Source organism: Impatiens glandulifera, chromosome 1 (genome assembly GCF_907164915.1).
Source record: "Impatiens glandulifera chromosome 1, dImpGla2.1, whole genome shotgun sequence".
In the NCBI taxonomy this organism is placed as follows: Eukaryota; Viridiplantae; Streptophyta; class Magnoliopsida; order Ericales; family Balsaminaceae; genus Impatiens; species Impatiens glandulifera.
In genome coordinates this window covers 149,151,089-149,174,198 of record NC_061862.1, presented here as the reverse complement: position 1 = coordinate 149,174,198, position 23,110 = coordinate 149,151,089, and the positions used below count along the sequence as shown (strand labels likewise).

The 23,110-nt window shown below is 31.3% G+C and overlaps 4 protein-coding genes across 4 annotated transcripts; 1 reads left to right on the top strand and 3 right to left on the bottom strand.

Moving 5' to 3' along the window:
* Positions 1–7,419: 7,419 nt before the first annotated feature.
* LOC124914776 lies at positions 7,420–8,130 on the bottom strand. Its single transcript, XM_047455387.1, has 2 exons — positions 7,826–8,130; positions 7,420–7,731 (listed from the first exon to the last, which is right to left on the bottom strand). Exons 1-2 carry the CDS (start codon positions 8,080–8,082, stop codon positions 7,587–7,589), a joined length of 402 nt encoding a protein of 133 aa, XP_047311343.1. The 5' UTR covers positions 8,083–8,130; the 3' UTR covers positions 7,420–7,586.
* A 1,223-nt stretch (positions 8,131–9,353) lies between these two features.
* On the top strand, positions 9,354–11,083 carry LOC124914765 (hsp70 nucleotide exchange factor fes1-like). Its single transcript, XM_047455376.1, has 5 exons — positions 9,354–9,618; positions 9,710–9,852; positions 9,929–9,979; positions 10,074–10,295; positions 10,372–11,083. Exons 1-5 carry the CDS (start codon positions 9,533–9,535, stop codon positions 10,959–10,961), a joined length of 1,092 nt encoding a protein of 363 aa, XP_047311332.1. The 5' UTR covers positions 9,354–9,532; the 3' UTR covers positions 10,962–11,083.
* A 4,777-nt stretch (positions 11,084–15,860) lies between these two features.
* LOC124914723 (putative cyclin-D7-1) lies at positions 15,861–18,601 on the bottom strand. The gene is made up of 6 exons (XM_047455327.1): positions 18,376–18,601; positions 18,217–18,303; positions 17,602–17,700; positions 16,557–16,752; positions 16,331–16,482; positions 15,861–16,252 (listed from the first exon to the last, which is right to left on the bottom strand). Exons 1-6 carry the CDS (start codon positions 18,598–18,600, stop codon positions 16,043–16,045), a joined length of 969 nt encoding a protein of 322 aa, XP_047311283.1. The 5' UTR covers position 18,601; the 3' UTR covers positions 15,861–16,042.
* A 1,701-nt stretch (positions 18,602–20,302) lies between these two features.
* Positions 20,303–22,347, bottom strand: LOC124914713 (glucose-induced degradation protein 4 homolog). The gene is made up of 8 exons (XM_047455315.1): positions 22,203–22,347; positions 21,583–21,638; positions 21,357–21,500; positions 21,203–21,276; positions 21,075–21,129; positions 20,928–20,990; positions 20,699–20,826; positions 20,303–20,621 (listed from the first exon to the last, which is right to left on the bottom strand). The coding sequence occupies exons 1-8, from the start codon at positions 22,249–22,251 to the stop codon at positions 20,543–20,545; spliced, it is 648 nt and encodes a 215-aa protein (XP_047311271.1). The 5' UTR covers positions 22,252–22,347; the 3' UTR covers positions 20,303–20,542.
* Between the last annotated feature and the right edge of the window lie 763 nt (positions 22,348–23,110).

Sequence of the window (23,110 nt, the reverse complement as noted above, 5' to 3'; positions counted from 1 at the left end):
CGGTAATTCGATTGTTGGTGACAGAAAAATTAGTATCACCGAGAGAACTTGGATTCGTCGGAGATAATATTATTACCGAGAGCAGTAATCACTCTCGGTAATAATTAAAAAAAATACTTCTACCGATAGCATTGGTTCTGCTCTCGTTGGTAATTTGTAATTTTTTAATGAAATCAAAAGCATTCCCATTTGCATTCACTTCTTGGTTCTCTACTACCATTCACAATAATAATAGCCAATATTGTAAAGTGCATAGTTAGTTGTATTTGGCCTCATTTGTAAGTGATTTGTTGTGATATTAAAGTAATAGATACCTACCTCATGGGATTTTTGTTAACTTCCAATGAAATTGCTTCAAGATCCAAACACTCAGAAAAGATTGCTACAAGTAAAAATCATTATGACTTCGGATAGAATGTTTTTAAGGGAAACAACGGAAATGCAAGTAGACAGACACGTGTAGGAACCCAATGCCACATGGAGACCATCTCCACTCAAGCAACGCTTAAATTTATCAAAGATGGAGTCATTGTCATAAAGATCATACAACTGTAATGCATAATCAACTCCTTTTTCAAATATCTCAAAGGTAGAAAAAATATTTCTTTTTTTTCTATATGGAAAGATGTTGTTAGAAAACATAATACTCACCCTGGGTCTCAATTGTGATGTCATTTTAGATAAGTATCAATAATCATCAAATCGTTCCAGAATAAAGTAGAGTTAACACAAAATGAAATTTGAATGAATGAACACGTATGGAACATTTATGTCAAATTCATAACAAAGTTTGATATAAACAATCGAATCAATAGTAATCATGAACATGTATTGCATACCAAAACAAACAAATATCAACATATATCAATCAAACCCTAGATCTATATCACTAAAACCAAAATCCTAGCTAATTGCATACAAATGAACATGTATTACCTTATCCCAAATGGCTCTGTGTCGGCATCCATCACAATAAACTTGGAGAAAATAGGAAGAGAGACAATACCATTGTTTTTTTTTTTGTGAAGGAATGAGAGTTACGAGAAAGGCGGTCGGACGGGAGAGTGGACGGACGAGCTAATTGTAGGCGACGAGGAGAGAAGGAGCAACAGAGATGAAGAAGAAAGAGACGACCGCAAATTTATGGTAAAATATAATACTTTTACCGAGGGTGCATCCAATTGCTCTCGGTAATAATAATTATCACCGATGACAACCTTTTTCTCTTAGTAATATTAAAAACTATCATCGAGGACAACCCTTTGTTCTCGGTGATATTAATATTTTCCGAGAGCAATTTTTCGCTCTCGGTGACAATTCTCGGTAAATGTGTATATTTTACTAGTGACCCCTTTATTGGCCACTAATGATAATAATCTATCACGAGAAGAACTTTCCTCAAATGATAACCTCCTTCTATATCTGATACGATGCGTAAAACCTTGACAACGATGGCCGTGCATATATTTGATTATGACATCTCTACAAATAGTAATAGAGGCCAACACGGAGAAGAGGACAGTAAAACTCTTACCCCACACTAAACATCCTCCCAAAACAGATAGATAAACCGTCACCCACGGTAAATAAAGAAGGTTCACTATAACTTTTCCACATGATTGATATACCACTTCATATGCTACATCCCACATGGCGATTGAATAATTTTGTAAACCAACTAGACCAATCCAACTATATTTATTTATGATCATATTTACCTATAGATTTCCATGTTACGAACCAAAACAAGCACACCACTCTGATAATAAGGCCTTATTAAAAGCATATAGGTCACTAAAACTCAAACCTCTTTCATTAGGCATTTTTACTTTGTCTTAACTAACAAGATGTGAGAACGAAGATTCAGAAGACCCCATAAAATTTACACACCAACCTCTCTATTTTTACTTCCACGCGTTTAGGAATCACAAATAATGACATCATGTAAGTAGGTATTAATTCCAACACACTTTTGATGAGAACCACACGACCTCCTTTAGAGATCAACTTTCATTTTTATATAGAGATTTTTTCTATCTTAGCGCTAATCAACTCCCAAGAGACTTTAGATCGAGCTTTTTCACCTAGTTGAAGACCAAGATACGTGGTCGGAAAACATCCAATGTTAAATCCCAAAATACCCGTCAAACAAGATCTTCTCCTATCCGACACATAATTAGAGAAGAATATTTTAGACTTACCAAGATTAACACGAAGTCCCAAGCAAGCGCAAAATAACCAAAAAATATCACGAAGGTGTTCGAAATTTCTATGGGAAGCCTGAATCATATAGAGCGTATCATCAACAAACAACAAGTGAGCAATGGAAAATAGAGTTCTCCTTGATCTGCAATCAACCCCATGGATAAGTCTGTTATTTTTAGCGAAGATCATCATCCTAGAAAGAACTTTCATGACAATGACAAATAAAAATGGGGACAATGGGTCGCCCTGCCTAACCCCCCTCGAACTCTTGAAAAAGCCTTGAGAACTACCATTCACTATAACAGAAAATATAGTTGTGGAAATGAAAATATTTATCCACCGGATTCACTTTTTTCCCATTCCCATCCTAGCCATGACAATGAAGAGAAAGTTCCAGTTAACATGATCATACACTTTTACAATATCAAGTTTGGCGAAGGCGCATTGAGAACTATTAGAGTTAGCTGAATCAATGCACTCATTAATAATCAATGCCGCATCAAAGATTTGACGCCCTTTAATAAATGTCATTTGGTTAACATATATAATTAATTCTAGCATCACATGCAACCTGTTTGTCAAACATTTTGAAATAATCTTGTAAAATGATGTGACTAATCTTATATGCCTAAAATTATTTAGGCCTATAATTCCTAAAACCTTGCAGATGAGAACAATCAAGGTATAATTTCAACTTTTGTCGAAAGAGGAAAAACGATAAAAGTGTTCAATAGACGCCATAACATTCCCCTTAAGGAAGGTCCACACCTTTTTTAAGAAAGCCAAAGTGAAATCATCGTTATTTGGAGCCTTATCACTACCGCACACATTAATATCACCTTCCACCTCTTGCAACGTATAGCATCTCTCAAGAATACACTGCTCAAAACTAATAGCCGCAAAATTTATGCTGTCTAACTTTGGTCTATCGATAAACGGTTTGAGAAATAAATTCTTATAAAACTGGATAATGTTTAAAAAAATAGTTGGCTCACTCTCATGAGTAACCTCAAGCATCGAGATAGAATTAATCGCATTATTTCTAGATCGAGCATTCGAAACACTATGAAAAAACTTTGTGTTCTTATAACCGTATCTTAACTAGGTAGCCCTACTATGCTGACGAGCCCCGATTTCATCTTCCTTGCATAAAGAACTCATTAATCAAATGAATTCGAGAGAACATCTCATAATCCAACAACTCACGCACCTCTTGAGCCCCATTAATAACTTTGATCTTATAGCATAAAGTATCGACCTTAGATCGAAAGCAATCATGGTCCCCTACAAACCAACATTTAAGCAGCTTCTGAAGATCTCTAAATTTAACGAAAATCTTGGAAGAATGTGACCCACATATCACTTGGTTCTTCCACCAAGTTTTCACCCTCAAAAGGAAATCTGGTGTGATCAACAATTTATTCTCGAACTTAAATGAACGACAAACACTCAAAACCAACATATTCTCAATCAAAATTGGTCGATGATCAAAGCAGATCCATGGAAGAATTTTCTGAAAGACATTAACTACCCCATGAAAAATTGAATCGCTTATTAGAAACCTCTCTAAACGAGACTGAACGAGCCCAACATGATTGTCACTTTTCCTAAAAGTATATTGACATCATTCTAATGGTGAATACACAAGTTCGAGATCTCAATGGTTTTAGAAAACTTATGCTTGTGAGTCTTCTCGCACCTTTTCTTTTAGAAGGGGATCTAACCCCATTTATGTCGACCGCGAACACAATAGACTAGCAACACCAGTCAACTTAGAAAAAACTTTGTCTTTAGTTGTGGAAGGATAGACCCATAAATAGCTGAGATAACCCACCTAAAATTATCCCCACGATTTTTTCACTAAACGCTCACATAAAATCTTCCAATACTAACATTCATTTTTTAGAACATGTCATCATTCCATTCCACTAAAATCACACCTCCCATAGTATCAAGAGTTTCTCAACCACAAAGTCGCCAATTAAAAATATCCCTATAGCAATCCATTGATGAATACGCTGCATCTTCGTCTCGCTGAAATAATATATACCATAATCGAGAGTACCCAATAGAGACTTAAGTACCATACGCTTATTAATATCATTGATCCCCACATACATTCCAAGCAATAATATTTCCAACATTATGTAAACTCGGCTTTAAAACTCGTTTTTGAGTTTTTAAATAACCGATAGGGAGTGCAAGCTTTCTCATTTCTTTGCGTTGATAGCTATACGGAAGTGAAGGAATTTCGTGAACTTTCGACCACACCTTCGTTTTGGCCTCAAGAAATTCCTAATGGACAGTGGATCTATTTTCATTTAAAGTCATATTATGGGTTGAGAAACCCTCACAAACCTCCTCATCAGCATCATACTTAGGTTCTGAGGCAACATACTCTTCTTCAGAAACAACATGCATGTACACATGTGGTTCTTGATATAAAGTTCTAATAGGGATGTCAAAGGAAACATTGGTCTTAGGAGACAAAAATTCATCCTCAAACAACTAGACTATGTCCACATTGGTAGTCAACTTAGAGATAGGATGCGGGAACGACGTCCCATGTTCATTAAACACTATCAGATGAAGCTCAAGACGTGGTGGAGATCTATCTAATGTAACCATAAGATCTTGATCAAATACAAAATTGAAGGTGATATCTCTGAAACCGAAATAGAATCCTTAATAACTACATCCATTAACGGAGACGAAAAAATCGGAGTCATCCCCACTAGGGCAGTGATCTCAATGAGTTAGAAGGCATAAATGATTGGTCAACAAACAAAGATTGTTGATTAATCATAATTGGAACCGGTGAAACAAGACAACTCTCGTTTGTACACTCTATTATTTCATGATGAGCAATTTGGATCCGACTATGTACTTTCATTTGTTTTTTTCTTTGTTATAATAGAAAATAAAATTTATATAAATAAGAATGTGAATAAAAAATTAAAATTTTAATTAGTTTATTTATAATAAATATAGGAAGAGAAAAATAATATATATTGTAAGCACTAAAATTTAATACTCCAATTTATAATAATAAAATAATTATTTTAATTTATTTTTAAATAAAATAAATTAAAATAATTAACCCCATGCCAAGAAAATCATTTAAAACAATTAATTATATTTAATTATTGTAATAATTAATCAAATTAATTAAGAGTTAAGGCCAAAACAAAAAATAAAATTATTTGAGATAAATAATGTACTCATTTTACCTTAAAATAATTTTAGAAAAATCAAGGATAAAAAATAAATAATTTAGGATGAATTATTGTATCCATTTCATTCTCAAAAAAATTATTTATTTAATCCTAAAAATATAAAAAAAAAAAAAAATAAATTGATAAAATATTTGTCATATTTATTTTAATATTCTTTGTATTTAAAAAGATCAAAATTAATGCTAAAATGGTGGGAAAAAAAATCAATTTCAAATAAACACTTAAGTTTTAAAAACAAAATATATCAGTGATCCTATGTGGCCAAAATTGTGAAAAACAATTACAACCAGCGCTGAGATCATTGAATAAGTGTTGGATTTACATCGAGCACCCAAGAAGCCTCCGCGTAGCCCGCTATAGCTAGAGACGCGCGTGCCCAAGGAGCAGGTGATCGACTAATGTCCGTTAGCCAAATCGTTAACAGAACGATTGAAATGCCAACGTCGTTAGACAAAACTCCCGAATGCGCTCAAAACGACGTCGTTTTGAGTGCCACCTTTGTCTCCAACGCGATGCCGAAGGGATAAGGATCAAATATTCGTCTTTGGTTTTTCCTTTTTAGAACTCCCTCCATAGTTAACCATTTTGCCTGATTGAAAGCCTGAAATGATTAACAGGACCGAGGGGTCGGACCGATGTTCTTAAGTTAAGACTGAGAGGTCCGACCGATGTTCTTGAACTATGACTGATGAAATTCGACCCTAGGACCGATGATTTTTACATCTAGGATCGAGAGGTCCGACCTGGACTAAGAACCACGGGACCTAGGACCAATGAAATTTCTACCTAAGGACCGACAAATTTCAAGTTAGGACCAAGAATCCCAGAACATATGACCGATGAATTCGACTTAGGACCGAGTAACCTAGGATCAATGACCGAGACTCCCCGACCCTAGGACCGATAAACCTAGCCTAGGACCGAGGATCTATGCACCCCAAACCGATAAAATTCAACATAAGATCGATGCTTGTTAGCCCGGATCGAGAGCCTCGACTAAGGGTCCCACTCCCCGAACGAGAAAAATGAACCCAAGCCTGTTTGGTTCCACATTTTAAAACCCAAAATTATTTTTGTAATTTTGGAACCCCAATCCATTTTCTAAAAATCTCGAGAGATTGGAAAATGATTTAAAAATATTTCGGGATGTTTCAATCTAAATATTTTTTTTATTAAGGCTAGTTTACGTTTATTTCTAAACTGTAACATCCTTAAAAATGACTGATGTTCTTCCGGTATAATTCCCCCTAACTGCCATCAACAATAGATACCTTCATTTAAATATTTTGTTTTAATATTTCAAATAATGTTAAAACCTAAAAGCATGACCATGACCGGAATAACACTCGGTTAAAACTCAAACGGTATACAACCGATTGTCAAAAGTCAAGTTTATAAGTAGATATTATTTTTAAAAGGGGTACTAAGCATAAAGCACAAAAACTTTTTTTCGAGTATCACCAAACTTCGAACCAAAACAAAACTTTGATAAATACGTTTGTAGCACATTTTTTTTATTGATTTTTCAAAAAAATCAATTGGTGACACTGTTTTCAAATAAATAATTTTTTTAAAATAAATTATGTTTAATTAGTTTAAACTTGAATTTAATAAAAAATTATCATTTTATTACCGCAAATTATATTAATGTTTACTATATTTATATATGTTTTTAATTAAATTTTTGACTTATAAATTGAGTATTAATATATTTATTTTTAATTAAGTATTTGACCTATAAGTTGATTATTAAACTACCAGCTATCAATTAACTAATAAAAATTACACTCCAAAAAAAGTAAAATATTATGTGTATTTTGTTTACATTAAAATTAACTTGTTTTCTATCAAGTATTTAAAATTCAAATATTTTTAATTTATTAAATAAGAGGTAATTAACATTTTCTAAGAAAAACAAATTAGAACATGTGAAAATTGTAGAAAAAGTATGTTTTGATTGGAAAAGTTGAACAAATCCTGCAGTGACAATTCGATGGAATTTCTTAATTTAAATATTTCTTGCAATAATTAATATATATATATATATATATATATATTAATTAGCTCAAAGTATATAATATTCTGAAATGTAGGTAGGATTAGAAAATAAGAATATATTTAATAATACATGATTAGTGGAACTAGTTAGCTACGCTTGTCAACTTGATTGAGCTTTCCGAGCCCATTGCAATTAGCACACACGATCTGTGTCTGGTCCTTCCGAGCTGCATTAGCCCTCAAAGCCACGCCGGATCGTCGGACAAACCCTGCTCCGTCGCACTCAGGGCAACTATATTTACATATCACACATCATCATGTGATTAATTAATTAATTAATTAAACTTAAGAATTAATAAATTACTATATATAGCTAGTCTACTTACGTGTCCTTGCGAGAAAAAAAGATAGGAAAGGCAGTTCCCACAAGAGCCACCAAGGCTGCGCCGGCAACTAGATAGGTGGTGCTGTTTGAAGATAATTCTCCGGCTGCAGCCACCACTGTCAAGGGTTTCATCTTCTTCGGACCACCCGGGCACGGGCAGACCATGAATGATGATGAACCTACATGAGTTGTTGCTGATGTTTGTTTGGTGGATGATGATATTGAGGCTAGTGAACAAGTTATTGAAGTTGAAGCCATTTGAATATCTGTTATATCTAAGAAAAAGAAGAATCTAGAGATGGATATATATATAATCATATATATATGAAATGAATCTAGAATACCAGTGATCCTAGTGTTTGAATCAATGGTGGAAAACGATCATCAAGTAGATAAGCCATAATTAAATGTCTGGGATAAGAATGGTCCCACTTGATCTATAGAAGATTCAGAAAAATTAACCAAACAGTTTTTTCGCTTTAATTTGCTGTTGCCAGACTGTTTTCTATCTCTCTTTCAATCAGCAATGTGCTAAAGAAAAATATATGATTTATTTTTAAAAAAACTTGGTGAAAAAATATATATGATTTAAAGAAATTATTCATTCATATTTGTAGGATGTGAACTTATATTTGTTGGTTTATATTTGTATTGATAGACTAGACCAACTATTATTTATATTAGAGAAGTAATATGGGGGAAGAAAATTGGGAAAGAACGAGAAGAGTGCAGATAAGAAATATGAGAAAATTTGTTATTTCTTCCAAATTCTAAGTCATTTCTCAATAAATTATTTATTTTATTTTAGGATTTAAAAGAATTAATTGTATTAATTAGTCTATAATATATTTTTATCTTTTTAGTTTGATAATATAATATTAGTATTTCACTATTTATTTAAAATAATTTAATTATATTCATTTGAAGATTTATTAAAAAAAATATAATAATATATAATTATTTAAATATAATATTTTTTATTAAAATAATTGAGAGTGTAAGAATATTTTTTAAGAAAATAAAATCATTCTCTCGGAAACTAATTTAAATGAAAAGTGATTGATAACTATGGATATCATTCTATTTTATTATATTAGATTTTTTTTTTTACTAAAAATTAAAATTATTTTATGGTATGAAATTTTACAATCTTATTGGATAAAAAGCAAACCCTTTTTAAATAAGTAGTGAATATATTTATTGAATACACTACTGCAAATAAATAAAATTAAACATAAATTACGATTAACACTAAGTAGTTGGGTAATCTGAAATAATTAAAAATGATAAACTAGAGAGGTTAAACTTATCAAAAGAAGAAAATAAAATACTCAAGATTATAATATCAAAATTTGATGGGCTTGAGATGCTGGCGTCCCTCTTGCTAATGGATTAGAGTCAGCCAGTCCAATATCTCTATATCGCAGACCTAAAGCCCAAATCTGATGGGCTTAAATAAGCGCCGAATTGGCCCAGAATCAGAATATTGAAGAATTGGAAGAGTCTCTCTCTCTAGAATGTTCAGGTCAGTTCCAGAATCAATGAACCAGTCGCCATGATAAAGAACGTTTGAGAAGCTTTACAGGATCTCTCTATATATATGAACCGATTGCGTTGAAACTAGAAATACCCTTTCAATCGTCTCTGGTCAATTTCAACAACAAAGAACGAAAAACCTATTCCTGTTTTTAAGCTTTCATATTCAAGAATGGCGAATGAAGGACCAAAATGGGATGGTTTGCTTAAATGGAGTCTATCTCATGCTGATGGTACTCGCCCTCCTCGCAATTTAAGGTATTTCTCCTTCTCCCTTAACCTAAACTGTTTACGCCTCTTAAAGAATAGATCTTGAAAGATAGTATATGATATGGGTTGCAATTTACAGTGAGGATGACCGGCGATGGTTTATGGAAGCTATGCAAGAACAGACTGTGGATGTTGTTAAACGTATGAAAGAGATTACTATGGTGATGCAAACTCCAGAACAAGTTCTCGAGTCTCAAGGAATTACTCCTGCGGATGTAGAAGGTATGTTAATAGTTTGATTCGTTTATCATCATTGCTGATTAGATTAATTAACATGTCTTGCTTGATTAATTAACAGCCATGTTGGATGAGTTGCAAGAGCATGTAGAGTCAATAGACAATGCAAATGGTAAGAATTCTTTATGTATCCATTTGTAGATTGAATTTGCTTTTAGTTCAGTTCTGTTCAGTTCTCCATTTGTTGATTGAATTGTTTCTTCCAGATCTTAATTCAATAGGTGGTCTGGTTCCTCTACTTGGTTATTTGAAGAGTTCTCATTCTAATATCCGTGCAAAGGCTGCTGATGTTGTCACCACCATAGTTCAGAACAACCCTAAAAGCCAGCAGCTTGTGATGGAAGCAAATGGAATGGAACCTCTCCTTTCAAATCTCGCTTCAGACCCTGATCTTACTGCTCGAACAAAAGCACTTGGAGCGATATCATGTTGGTTATCTTATTCTTCTTTCATTGTTTTAAAACAAAATTTGATTTGATTCTGATTATATCTACAATTTCACAGCATTGATAAGGCATAACAAACCTGGAGTTTCTGCATTTCGATTAGCCAATGGTTATGCTTCACTTAGAGATGCATTGAGTTCTGATAACGAGAGATTTCAAAGGAAAGCATTGAACTTGATTCAATACCTTCTGAACGAGAATGGATCAGATCGCAAAACTGTAACTGATCTTGGTTTTCCTCGAATTATGATGCATTTAGTTTCCACCAGTGAAGATTTAGAGGTAAGAGAAGCTGCGTTAAGTGGGCTTCTTGAGCTTGCTCAAGGCAGTCGTCTAGCTGAAGAAGATGGTGAAAAGCTGAAGAAGATTCTTCAAGAAAGGATAGAAAGAATAGGGTTGATGTCAGCTGAGGATTTAGGGGCAGCTAGAGAAGAAAGACAGTTGGTGGATACGATATGGAATGAGTGTTATAAGGAACCGTCTTCATTAAGGGAGAAGGGGCTGCTTGTTCTCGAGGGTGAAGATGAACCTGCACCGGATGTTGCTAGTAAGCTCTTTGAACCTCCTTTGAGGGCATGGGCTGCGAATCAATCAAGTGAAAGCAAAGAGAAGAAAGAAACGAATGCCCCTTTATTGCTTGGTCCATGAAGAGAATGCAAATGCTGATTGATTCTGATTTTGATCTAAATTAGTTTTTGGGTTTTTGGCATCAGATTGTACCTATAGCTTACCTTCTTCTTTGAATTGATACTTTCATACTATTTATCTGATTACACAATTTCTATAAACTAAGCCTCTCAAGTCTCAACTAAATTAATGTTCAAATCACAAATGTTGTTATTCTATCAAAGAAATCATCAGGAGAAAGTCTTACATATTAGGCTGCATCTAGACTTTGTTTGTAAACATCTAGCTCTTCTGATTTTAGTTTCAACATAACAAGATGTATAAATTTATTTGAAATGTTTTAACATATTTTTTAATGTATTAATAAATTTAATAAATTTCTATTGTCAAATCCATTTTCACTCTAACTTCTAAGTGTTTTCATTATTTTAAGTAAATATTTTTGTTAGATTGTTTAACTTGATTAAATGATTAACGTTATGGAATACGATTTTTTTAAAACTAAATAGTCCACTAAAATATAATAGAGATAATAACTCAACGATTCAAACTTGTCATATTTGCCAAATAACTTCCGAACGAACGACTACTCAGACATCGCCCACAACAATACAGAAAATATGAGATGTTGATTCAATCTCCATAAACACACATCCGACAATAATTAATCATAATACAATATTTTTCATACATATGAAAGATTTAGGATTCCCACAACTTCTCTCAACAACAAGTCGACATACAAATTATAACAATGTCCCACATAAAAACAATACATGTCTTGCCACCTCATAACATCACACATAAACATTTTAATCTCCTTACGTCCCACCATGATTAAAACCCTAGAATGAGAAGAACTCTCCATTGTGTTCAATCTCTTTCTATATCTTATGCGTCTAGAAAACCGATAGTCCGAGGATAAACATATCCTTAATAATGACATTCTTGCAAATGGCAATGGAGGCGAACTCATTAAACATCACAATGAGATCCGCACAAGACATCATTTCCAAAATCTAATTGAGGCTTCGTCCCCCATAATGAATCTAGATTGCTCGTGATAAAATTTTTATAAAGAATATATTCCACTTTAAATGATACATATTACAGGGAGATTAGATTTTTGGGTGAACCATTCAAACTAATCATAACCATATTTATATCTTATCAACAATGCCTAAAAAGTATCTGGATCATATATAAATCAATTTCATCATTTTGAGAGAATATCTTTACTAAAGGAAACAAGATCCCCATACTTAGACTCCCTGATTCTTGTACCGCTTGACCATAATTCAATTGACCAAATGACTGAATAAGGAATTAGTCGATCCCAAAAGAATTCACATATAATATTTTCACTCTCACATTGTTGAAGAAAACGAATAAAGACATTATATATGTGAACATAGAGGTCAAAACACTTTTGATGAGAACGAATAGAGCCCCTTTCGAAATCATTTTGTTTTTCAAAATCGATAGTTTACCTTCTATCTTAATGATGATCGGGTTCTTAGAGGCCTTAAAAATGAGTTTTAACACCAAATGACATATCAAGATATAACAAAGAGAGGACACCAATACCGAAACCCAGAACATTGAAGAGCCTTGTTCTTCTTCTCAACAAAACTGAGTCCTAGAAAAAGATAATAGATTTATCAAGATTAACACGTAGGACGAAACAAGCACTAAATAAGTAAATGATATCACGAAGGTGTTTGCAATTCCTCTAAGTGTCTTGAATCATGCATATCAAATTGTCGGCAAGAAGAAGATGAAATATTCATAAAGGAGTCATTCTTTCGCCACAATCCACACCACAGATAAGTCCTACATTTTCTGCAAAAAACGTCATTTTTTAGAGAATTTTTATAATAACGACGATTAGAAATGAGATAACAGGTCACCCTGCCTAATCCTCAAGAGCTCTAAAACTATAAGAACTCTCATTCACAATAAATAAACTTAGACTTGGTAGTCGAGGCACAAAATCTTATCTAACAATCCATTATTCACCCATTTTCATAAGAATTTCCAATATCTAACTTAACAAAAATACATTACCGTTTTTTGAATTAATCAAGTCAATGTACTTGTTGCCAATTAATACCCATCAAAGATTTGACGTCCCTTAATGAACAAAATCTAATTCCAAGAGATGACCGTTATAGAACTTTACAAAGTCTATTAGCCAAATAATTTGACACAATCTTATAAAAGGAAGAAACCAATTAACTGATAAACCTTAAAATTTTCACATCAATAGTTCCTAAAACCTTTCAAATGAGACAAATCAACGTAGAATTCCAACTTTTATCAAATTATGAGAAACGATAAAAGTGGTCTATGGTTTCCATAATATCTTTTTAAGAAAAGACATGCCTTCTTAAAAAAAAACAAAAGTAAACCATCGGACCCCAGAGTCTTATCACTATCACACTCATTAATAGCTTTCTCGACTTCTTCAACCCTAAATCGAGTTTCCAAAATTTCGTATGTACACAACTCTTAAAATAGACTTTTATATAACTCAACAATACTCATAAAGACGACCGACTCACTTTCATGAACAATGCCTTGAACCGAGATTGAATTAATCGTGTTGTTCCTAACTTGCGCATTAGATATCCCTTGTAAAAACTTAGTATTCGTATCCCCGACTCTAGGCCAAATAGTCATACTACGTTGGTGAGGTCCAATTTCCTCGTCTTTACATAGTGCTAACAAATCACTAACCATGTGAATCTAAGAACTAACCTCCTCCGTAGAGAGATCACGAAACTCCTCAACTCCATAAACGACGTTAATCTCATCACATAAAGCCTCGATTTTGGAACAAAATATAACATGGTCACCCACGAACTAACTTTTAAGGAGTTTCGAAAAATTCTTAAGTTCACAAAGAGCTTAGTTGATGGGGAACCTGTCGACATTTGACTCACCCACCAAGATTGCACACGCTATATGAAATCATCCATAATTAACCACTTATTCTCGAATATAAAAATACGACTTTTCTTTGTCATCACCCTTCATTCCAACAAGATTGGACGATGATTTGAACAACTCCATGGAAGAACCTTCTTAAAGATGTTAGCCATCCCCGAAATATGGATTCGCTACTTAAAAATTTGTCGATGCAGGAATGACAATGCCCGACCCACTCATTATCTCTAATAAAGTAAATTGTTCGTCTTCTAAGGGCGGATTAATTAAATCGAGATTCTCATTAGTCTCAGAAAACTCATGCATAAGGCTTTTGATACTAATGAACTATTTTTTTTTATAGATGAGGATCTAACTTATAGACTATCCACATCTATAATCTCATTCAAAAAACTGTTTTAAATTGTGGAAGAATCGACCAGGAAACCGAATATATCACCTATTAAAAGTTGTCCCCAAATTTCTTAACTGAACTGAGTATCTACCCAAGTGAACATTAACTTGCTCATTATAGGTCCTCATACTATTCCAACAAAATTATATCTAATGTTCCCAATATAATTAGGTGTCTCTCATCCACACATACACCAATTATAGAGATCCTTAACAATCCAGTGATACATATGTCAAAAATTTGTCTCGCAAAATTAATACATGTCACAATCAAGAATTCCCACGAGACTTAATGCAATCTCTTTTTACACCAGCATTGATTCCCTAAACATTTCATGCAATAATTTTTCCAATCATTATAACAACTAATCAGAATAACCTTTCTTCAGTTTCGAGATACACTTTTCGCCTTGCATATATCCATGTGTTGCATATATCTTTGTGGTAAACTATTTAGTTTTTTAACTAACAATATTGATAATTGCTCGATGGAGGGGACTCGAATGTAAAATGTACGGAGGCGGCACAATTTATCGAAATTCTGATTAAACACTACTCTAATACTCAAGAACATATGATTTATTCTCAATCAATATCATATGTGTAAGAGAAATTCAAGCATATCAAATTCTAACTCAAATGCCACACATTCATCATTAGTCTGGTCATATAAACTGAGACACAAATTATAATATACAACACAAGTCATTAGAAAATTGTGAAGACATTTAAGAAAAACAAGTCCCACTCACAAATTGATTTTTTTGTTGAGTTTTTAAAATTAAAATAATTAGTTCATGAAGAAAATATGTTTGATTATTTAAAATTTTATAAAAGTAAAATAAAAATATTTTTGATATTTTAATTGATTATTTGAATGATTGGATAGTTAAAAATAAATAAGATGTAATAGAATAATTTTTTTATTAAAAAACTTTAAAAATACATCAGAGCTTACTTGATGTTGGGTTATTTGTCTTGTTATTTTTATGGAAAATCTTTCTATCACATCTAATTCTTTTTTAACTGTCCAATAACTAAATTTATAAATAAAATACCATAATATTTTGATTTTGATTTTATAAAATTTAAACATAAAAAGATATTAAATAAATAACCCAAATAACTTATCTTTTTATAAAACAACATTTAAAAATAAAAGCTAACAAACTGAAATAACTAAACATTAAACAAGCTCAAACCAACAAATTTAACTAAACATTAAACAAGCTCAAACCAACAAATTTAGTGAGGGTCATAACTAATAAGAAAGGAGATGTAAGTCTATTTCTGTTGGATGATATCCAATGAGATCTAGAACATTTTCTTTTTAAGATGAATAATGTCTAACTTTCCATTAATCATTATGTTATATTACCAACCCCTGAACCAATTATAGAAACCATACACAAAATTAATGATGAAATTATCAAAGTCATTATAAGATCAGCTCCTAATCTATTCACTCAATTATGAACAAGGAAACTTATAGATGGATTATCTTGATCGCACCCATAATCATAAATTTATTGACGATGTCTCGACAAAGATTAAACTACACTGTTTAACTTTAAAACAGCAAAAACGTACAAAAGTGGAAAACAATAACCAAATCAACTGCTAAACTTTGTTATAGCAGTAATAGACATTAAACAAGAACAACAAAATATTAATTAAAAGAGATATGATCTAACAAGTTAGACTATTCTGAGTTCATGAAACATGCATGCATATTCATGAATCTTCCTTCAAATTAATTATCATTTCTCCCTCTTCCTCTTAACTCCACTGAATCTGACCATGTTAGGTTTCATAAGATCATGTTCTGAGATCTTAAAGAAGTTACAGAGATCATGTACATCTTCCATCCCTCCACCCAACACTGTGTTTGGACTTGATGGTATTATTGTTCCATTCATGTAAGACCCATGATCATGACTCATTTTCTCCTCGCACTTCATCAAATCATCCTGACCATACATAACAAATCAATATCTATGATCATATATATATAAAGAGATGGAGAACTCATTTTCTTTAACTTTTACCATATGATCTTGAGGGATAAGAGTGGTGATATAAGCAAGGTAATCATCCAAATCATAACCAAGATCAGTTGAATAATGAAGCTTCTTCTTGATAATGCACATCAATGAGGCCATTGCTACTATTGATGGTCTAAACTCGACAAACTCAACATCTGAAAAGAGAATTATACGATTTTTCGTTAAAAAAATGTTTTAAGGATAAAATAAGAAGAATTGTAAGACAAACCTAGAAGGGTAGTTAACAAGAGGTTAATGGATCCGACAGTAAGAAAGTGATTAGATGTAATATTCCACGTCAGCAGCTCCACGTAAGAGAATGATGTGGTGGACATTAATCGCCAATTTAGAACTTTCATCAAATTCAACTCCATTCGTTGGATCAGTTTTGGCTCAAAGGAATAACTGAGTTTAAGACCTTTCATCTGCATGCAATATTATTCAATCAATTAATAAATTTTAGTTTGTTTGATCATAATATTGTTTTAAGATTTTTATGAAATATTAAAAAAAAAATATTATTTAATAAAAATAAAGTTAAAATATTTTAGTATTTCAGTTGATAAATTAAATGATTTAATAATTAAAATTATAATAATATGATTAAATTAGTTTTTTAATCGAAAGAGAAAACCTAAGATTAATAAGTTTAATCAATCAAAATCAAAAGATTAACTAAAATTGTTTACAATTATAAAACAGTAAAATCAATAAGTTTAAATTATATATTTTACTATAAAAGATTATTATAATTATTTTTTATATATAATTAAGTATAAAATTAATTTAAATAATAATAATAAATAAATGGCACTAAAAAAATATGATTACACTAGTTTATTTATTTGAATATTTTTTATTTTGTATTTGTAAATACATATTCACTTTATTTCTATAAAATCTTAAAATCAAAATAATTTATAAAATAAAAAATTTATAATCATACAAATTTAACTAGTTGAAGAACTTACTTAAATCAGAATAATTAGCCTAATAATAGTAACATTTTAAAAGTTTAATAAAAAAAATTAACTGTTTTAATTAAGATGGTTTGATATTAGATTTTTTAAATTTTTTTATCAAAAACTCACTATCACCATCTTGTTTTTTTACATATTCAATCATTCAATTTATCAAATAAAATAATCAAATAACTTACTTTTTAATACATCAAAATTCTTTAAAAAATAACCAATACAAATCTCAAAATAACCCACCAAACATCCGACAATTTCTGTATCTCTATTTGTTTAATAAAAATAATAAATAATCACCTGAATCTCATGTAGTGTATGGTTTTCTGTCTCACCGAACTTAGATGCAACAGATAAACATGCAACCGAAAGCAACTCCATCATCCAATCCTTCCAACCCTTCATATATCATTAATTTATACAAAATAATAAATGTTCATTAATTAAATTATACAAAATAGTACTTAATTATATTAAATAAATGGTTAGTTAATTAGTGTTACATAACTGCTTCATTTTAGAACCCTAGCTCATTTTAAATTCAGTTACATACAATTTTCAGATTATAACTTCTTCTTCAAGATTTTTACACTTATATCATCACAATATGCCTTATTAAGTTGATTGTGTAAAATTTATATAAGTATTTTGTCTATTTATAAGAAGTGGATAAAATATTACACAACCAGTTTCTACAAATCTAATAACAATAGCTGTAATCTGCAGCCTAATCGATCCGATTGCGAATTCGAACAAAGTATTTCCCGAATTTGTATGCATCAATGTTGTATGTTTTGAATAACGATTTCATTAGTAGATTTCGAAAATGAAATTTAGGTTTGGATTGATTTGAAAATTTTGAAAAGATTTAAAAAAAAATAACAAGATGAAGGAATAGATAATAAAAAAACTTACATGACATTGGTTGATAGATATGAACCGATCCAAGAAACTTACAGCATTGAAAACCGTTTCAAAAGACAGGTTTAACCGACACTGAGACTACAAACATAAAGAGAAAGGATTCATGATAAGTAATTAAAGAAAACAGAATGAATAAATCATAAGTATTACCTTAATGATAGATTGGACAGATTTGAATCTGGAAAAAAGCAAACCAGAAGAACGAAGACGAGTAACATAACCAAATTGAGGCAAGAAATCAAGTTCCTTGTTTAAGCAAATGTAAAAAGTCTCTTCACAATCTTTCTTATAATTATTAGGGTTCTTCAATATGCAGATCTCATCATCTTCCTTCATAATCAAGACCTCATCACACAAGAGGATATTATCATCCATATTGGTGGCCAGCCAAGCTAATTGAATCATGAAATGGGTAATATTCTCTCATATATATATATGGAATTGCATGGGTATTAGGTTACTTTTATTATTATTATTTGTTCTTATGTTTGTAAGTTGATATTTGATAGTTATGGCTTTGGTATATAAAAATAGAAAGTGACAGAAGAGATGGAGGGATATAAAGATGGGGACACGTTCTACATGAAGTGGGGTAAATGCTTGTTTTAATAATTAACTGCATTTTTTGGGGATTTTTTTCACTGCAGTAACCTATTACGTGATCGCACGAGGATAGTACTCTTTTCTTTTTATTACACATGATTGCGGTCCTTTTGCCAGTTCATCTTAGGACCCACTTTCATATTTTAATTGGCCCAACAAGAGTTACATTTTTTATTTTATTGTTTAAAATTATATATGAGTTATTTGAATTAAATAATTATTGATTGTTAATGATGTAATAGAAAGTTTTTAAAAAATATATCTTTTCTCAAACAAGTTAAAACTGATTCTAAGGGTTCTTTTTGTTTTGTTTTTAATTTACTATTCAATCACTTAATTTAAATTTAAAATATAAGAGGATAGTAATAAAAATAATTGAATGAAATAAAATCTCAAATAACTTTTTTTTTTCTTTATAAAACTCATTAGAAATCTCCAAATAACCAACCTCAAACAAATCCCAACTACCAATTTTTTTTTTTTTAAGATTTTTTATTTTATTTTAAGGAGATTTCAATAATTATAAAATGCTTTAATAACACATCAAAACAAATATAAAAAAAGTTATACAAAATCTAAATGCATAAAAAAAAGTTGAGGACATGCATATACCTTTTAAAACTTTATAAAAGAAATTGAATAATTTATATTCAAAACAAATATAAAAAAAGTTATACAAAATCTAAATATATAAAAAAAGTTGAGGACATGCATATACCTTTTAAAACTTTATAAAAGAAATTGAATAATTTATATTCATAAAAAAACAGTTGATTATATTCAAATTTGAAGGTATTAATATTTTTATTTCATCATGGGTAAGGGCATTATTGCTAAAATAATAACCTCTATACGAAATACTGACATGGATATAAAACAGGTGGTTCAAATAGCATCTACTAATATCACTGAAAACATGGTTAAAATACTTTTCCGAGTAGGTTTCATCAAAAATGTCAGGGAATCCTAGAATGACACCGTATATCTCTGCAAAGCGTAAAGGTATGCATATTTCCAATCTTATTTGAATTGCTCATTTTTTATCGAAAGCTTGTGATTTGGTTTTGACGCATCAAATAGTGGAAAACAATTCTTAATTGTTGGTAAAAAAATAAAGCAGCTAAAAACACCGAAATATCGAATATTTGGGATAGCTGTCTGATCATACACCCATTTATTGGGGATGGAGATTGAATATGAGGTACCCACTAGGGACGGAGTGAAGATGGATAACTATATTGAAATTGTCTATTGAGTAGGTACAATACTAAGATGTCATCCCTAGTGGGACATCATTAAAGCACATAAAAACCAGCATCTCCGGCATAAAAAGAAACACCAACTAAGCAACTTAAAACCCAAATCATCAATCAAGGGCATTCGAACGAACCCTTAAAAGGGAATTATATATCAATCTTTAACAACATGACCATGATTTGTTAATAAGACACATTAATGATAGAGTGAAAGGAGATCCAACAATGCATATGTATGCTTCTAAACTTTTTCCTTTTTTCGAGCTGGCAATAATGTGTAGACAATGAAAAGAAAAACTATCATAGAAAGATTCTACTCCTGAGTTTACGAGTCTTAATTATAAAATAATAATATATATATATGTTAATATATAGCATAGGTATAAATAACCATAACAATCTTACAGAACTGGTTAGCACAAGATCGCATGGACAAAGAAACAAAAGGAAATTCGAATTCACTGCAGCTCGTACGATGAGAAACTAAACCCGCATCTTCCTTCATTAGTAGACTTTAGCTCAAGCTTCTGAAACGGGCTGCAAAAAATAAAATCAAAACTCATGGAGTCATCATCCAATTCCATACCCATATATAAAAACTCAACAAGTTTTACCTGCTATTAGGATCATAATAGAAGCCACTAATGGAACCGTCACTACAGGAGAAGCAAACGTAGTAAAAACCAGCAATTGTCAAGCCGCAGTCTGGTCCAACATTCACAAAGTATTGCTCCTTCCATCTCTATTATATAAAAAGATTACAGCCAAAGGGTATTAATTAAAAGTTCACACTAATTGATTATGCAAAATCAAGACAAGGAGTTGATTAAATAACATATTTACCATGAATATGTATGGATAATTACTAAAATCCAGAGATTTTCCACCATCATTTTCAACTTGACTCTGGAAGAACAGTCATCATCATCATCATCAATAAGTAATCCTTGATCAAAGCATTTAAATATCAATTCAAATGCTACTACTAACCATTAAGGGTGAAAAGGAAGCGAATTTAGTCCAGTGCCTGATATCAACTTCAGTTCTGTTTAACAAATGCTAAAACCTTATTATAATAGAGATAACCTTAATTTTTCCTTGTAAAAGTAAAGACATACGTTGCCTCCCATTTGCCAGTGAAAAAGGTATAGTTCTTAGTGTCAACAATTTCTCCTTCCCAGAACGTCACCACCTGAGATCACACAGACATTTTCATAATCGGATACAGAATATAAACTGAACGCATATAGAATTTTTTTCAAAGATGATTACCGGTGTGTCAGCCATAGGCACGTTAAGAGCTTCCATTGTGCCACATAAGTATCCATGTTGAAGATCACAACCTTGTATTCTTACATTGACTCTCCATGCTTCATCCTTTTGCAGACTAGATACATTTTGAGTCCCAGAAAATGCCTGCAGAATTTAGAACTAGACTAATGTTACATTTGAAGCAGCATAATCTTAGTCAATAATTGTTGTAAAAAAAACAAATCACCTGGCCAACACTTAAAAGAGAACAAGCTGGAGGTATAGTGTTCCCAGATGACGCACCTTCGAAATCGAGAACATTAGGTTTTGGAAGTAATAAACAGAGCAAAAGATGAAGATGGAAACACAGTATTGCTTAATTGTACAAGAGAAAACAATCAGAAAATGTAATTTCAGCAAACAAACTTTAAGTGGGTTGAATCAAGATCTAATTTAGGTGCACACCAAACTAATATGTTGGATTGAGAATTTCTGAAACAAGACACTCTATTGCATCCTTTATAAACCCTAAAACAACATCTAGATTTCTAACTTACTGAAAGGATATCAGCAATAATTGTTTTCTCGTGTTAGAAAACATTTAACCAACAAAAAACATACACAGAGATGTCAGTTCTGTGAAATAAGTAGAATCAAAAGTTCTTCTTCTCAAGCTGTTCGTTCTTCATTATCTGTTAGAAAGATTCATCAATGAAGAAACATATCCCATCACAGAAAGACCTATCTAGTTTAAGACGAAGAACGAGGCAGTTAAATTAGGGATTTCAGAAAATCCAGAGACTATGGTAGAAGCTAAACCTGATCATGGGTGTGAATCAATGTTTGAAAAGGTTAATCTTTGCATACCTGAAAGTTGAGAGGAAGCCGCAGAAGCCTCCGCCACTCTTACCGGCATTTTTTAGGTAAAAGCTTGAGATCGATCGATCGATTCAATCGACAGCCACGCGTGTAAGAATGACCAGACCGTTCCAACTCAGTCTCTACAAGGTGCTTGAGCTAGTTATATTCAAATTATTCATCACCAATCATTTGTTTTAGTTTAAATTTTGAACATTATATTATTGATACTGAAAAATAAAAAATAATTATGCCATCAAAATAAAAAATAAATAAATATTAGCAACCAAATAATTATTTAATATAAAAAACAGTTTAAAATATATTTAAAAATATTATTTCATTTAAGTCAATAATTAAATTAGATATTTGATAAAAAAAAATTTATAATTTTTTTATATTCAAACAATTTTCTCTATTTTTTTTTTAAATTAACATTAATTCAAATAAAGAGTTACATTATTATATAAAAAAAAAGTAAAATAACTTAAACAAAATGAAAACAACTAAATGGAAATCTATATGTTAAATAATATAATATAATTAAAATAATTAAAATTTAAATGAAAGTTATTCAAAAATATTGTGATTAATCTAGAGTGACTCAAAAAATCTGTAACAATGAGTAATGAAGTAGAACAAGTCATTTGATCAAACGTATAGAAAAATCTCTATCAAATATTTTAAGCAATAGTGAAAATTGTTCTTCAAATGGTTTAGTTAACAATAGGGCTGCACTTGAGCTTTACTTTGACAAAGTTTAAACCGAATTCAAGCTCATGTAACACTTGTTCAATAGCTAGTCGAGTTTTTTCGAGCATATAATACACAATGAGAAATGATTAGGGAGGGAATTTGATGAGGGAATGACTTTTCATAATCTTATTCGTTGAAAATATCAAATAATTTCTCTCTTT

Excerpts from the sequence above, each read along its gene's own strand:
- LOC124914776 (XM_047455387.1), bottom strand. The coding sequence starts at position 8,082 with ATGGCTTCAACTTCAATAACTTGTTCACTAGCCTCAATATCATCATCC. Across the intron at positions 7,732-7,825 it reads TTTTTTTCTCGCAAGGACAC|TTGCCCTGAGTGCGACGGAG; the intron begins GTAAGTAGACTA and ends ATGTAAATATAG.
- LOC124914765 (XM_047455376.1), top strand. The coding sequence starts at position 9,533 with ATGGCGAATGAAGGACCAAAATGGGATGGTTTGCTTAAATGGAGTCTA. Across the intron at positions 9,619-9,709 it reads CGCCCTCCTCGCAATTTAAG|TGAGGATGACCGGCGATGGT; the intron begins GTATTTCTCCTT and ends TGCAATTTACAG. Across the intron at positions 9,853-9,928 it reads TACTCCTGCGGATGTAGAAG|CCATGTTGGATGAGTTGCAA; the intron begins GTATGTTAATAG and ends ATTAATTAACAG.
- LOC124914723 (XM_047455327.1), bottom strand. The coding sequence starts at position 18,600 with ATGGATGATAATATCCTCTTGTGTGATGAGGTCTTGATTATGAAGGAA. Across the intron at positions 18,304-18,375 it reads CTGTCCAATCTATCATTAAG|TCTCAGTGTCGGTTAAACCT; the intron begins GTAATACTTATG and ends TTATGTTTGTAG. Across the intron at positions 16,483-16,556 it reads CTTGTTAACTACCCTTCTAG|ATGTTGAGTTTGTCGAGTTT; the intron begins GTTTGTCTTACA and ends TTCTCTTTTCAG.
- LOC124914713 (XM_047455315.1), bottom strand. The coding sequence starts at position 22,251 with ATGCCGGTAAGAGTGGCGGAGGCTTCTGCGGCTTCCTCTCAACTTTCA. Across the intron at positions 21,501-21,582 it reads CTCTTTTAAGTGTTGGCCAG|GCATTTTCTGGGACTCAAAA; the intron begins GTGATTTGTTTT and ends TAAATTCTGCAG. Across the intron at positions 20,827-20,927 it reads ATTATCCATACATATTCATG|AGATGGAAGGAGCAATACTT; the intron begins GTAAATATGTTA and ends TTTATATAATAG.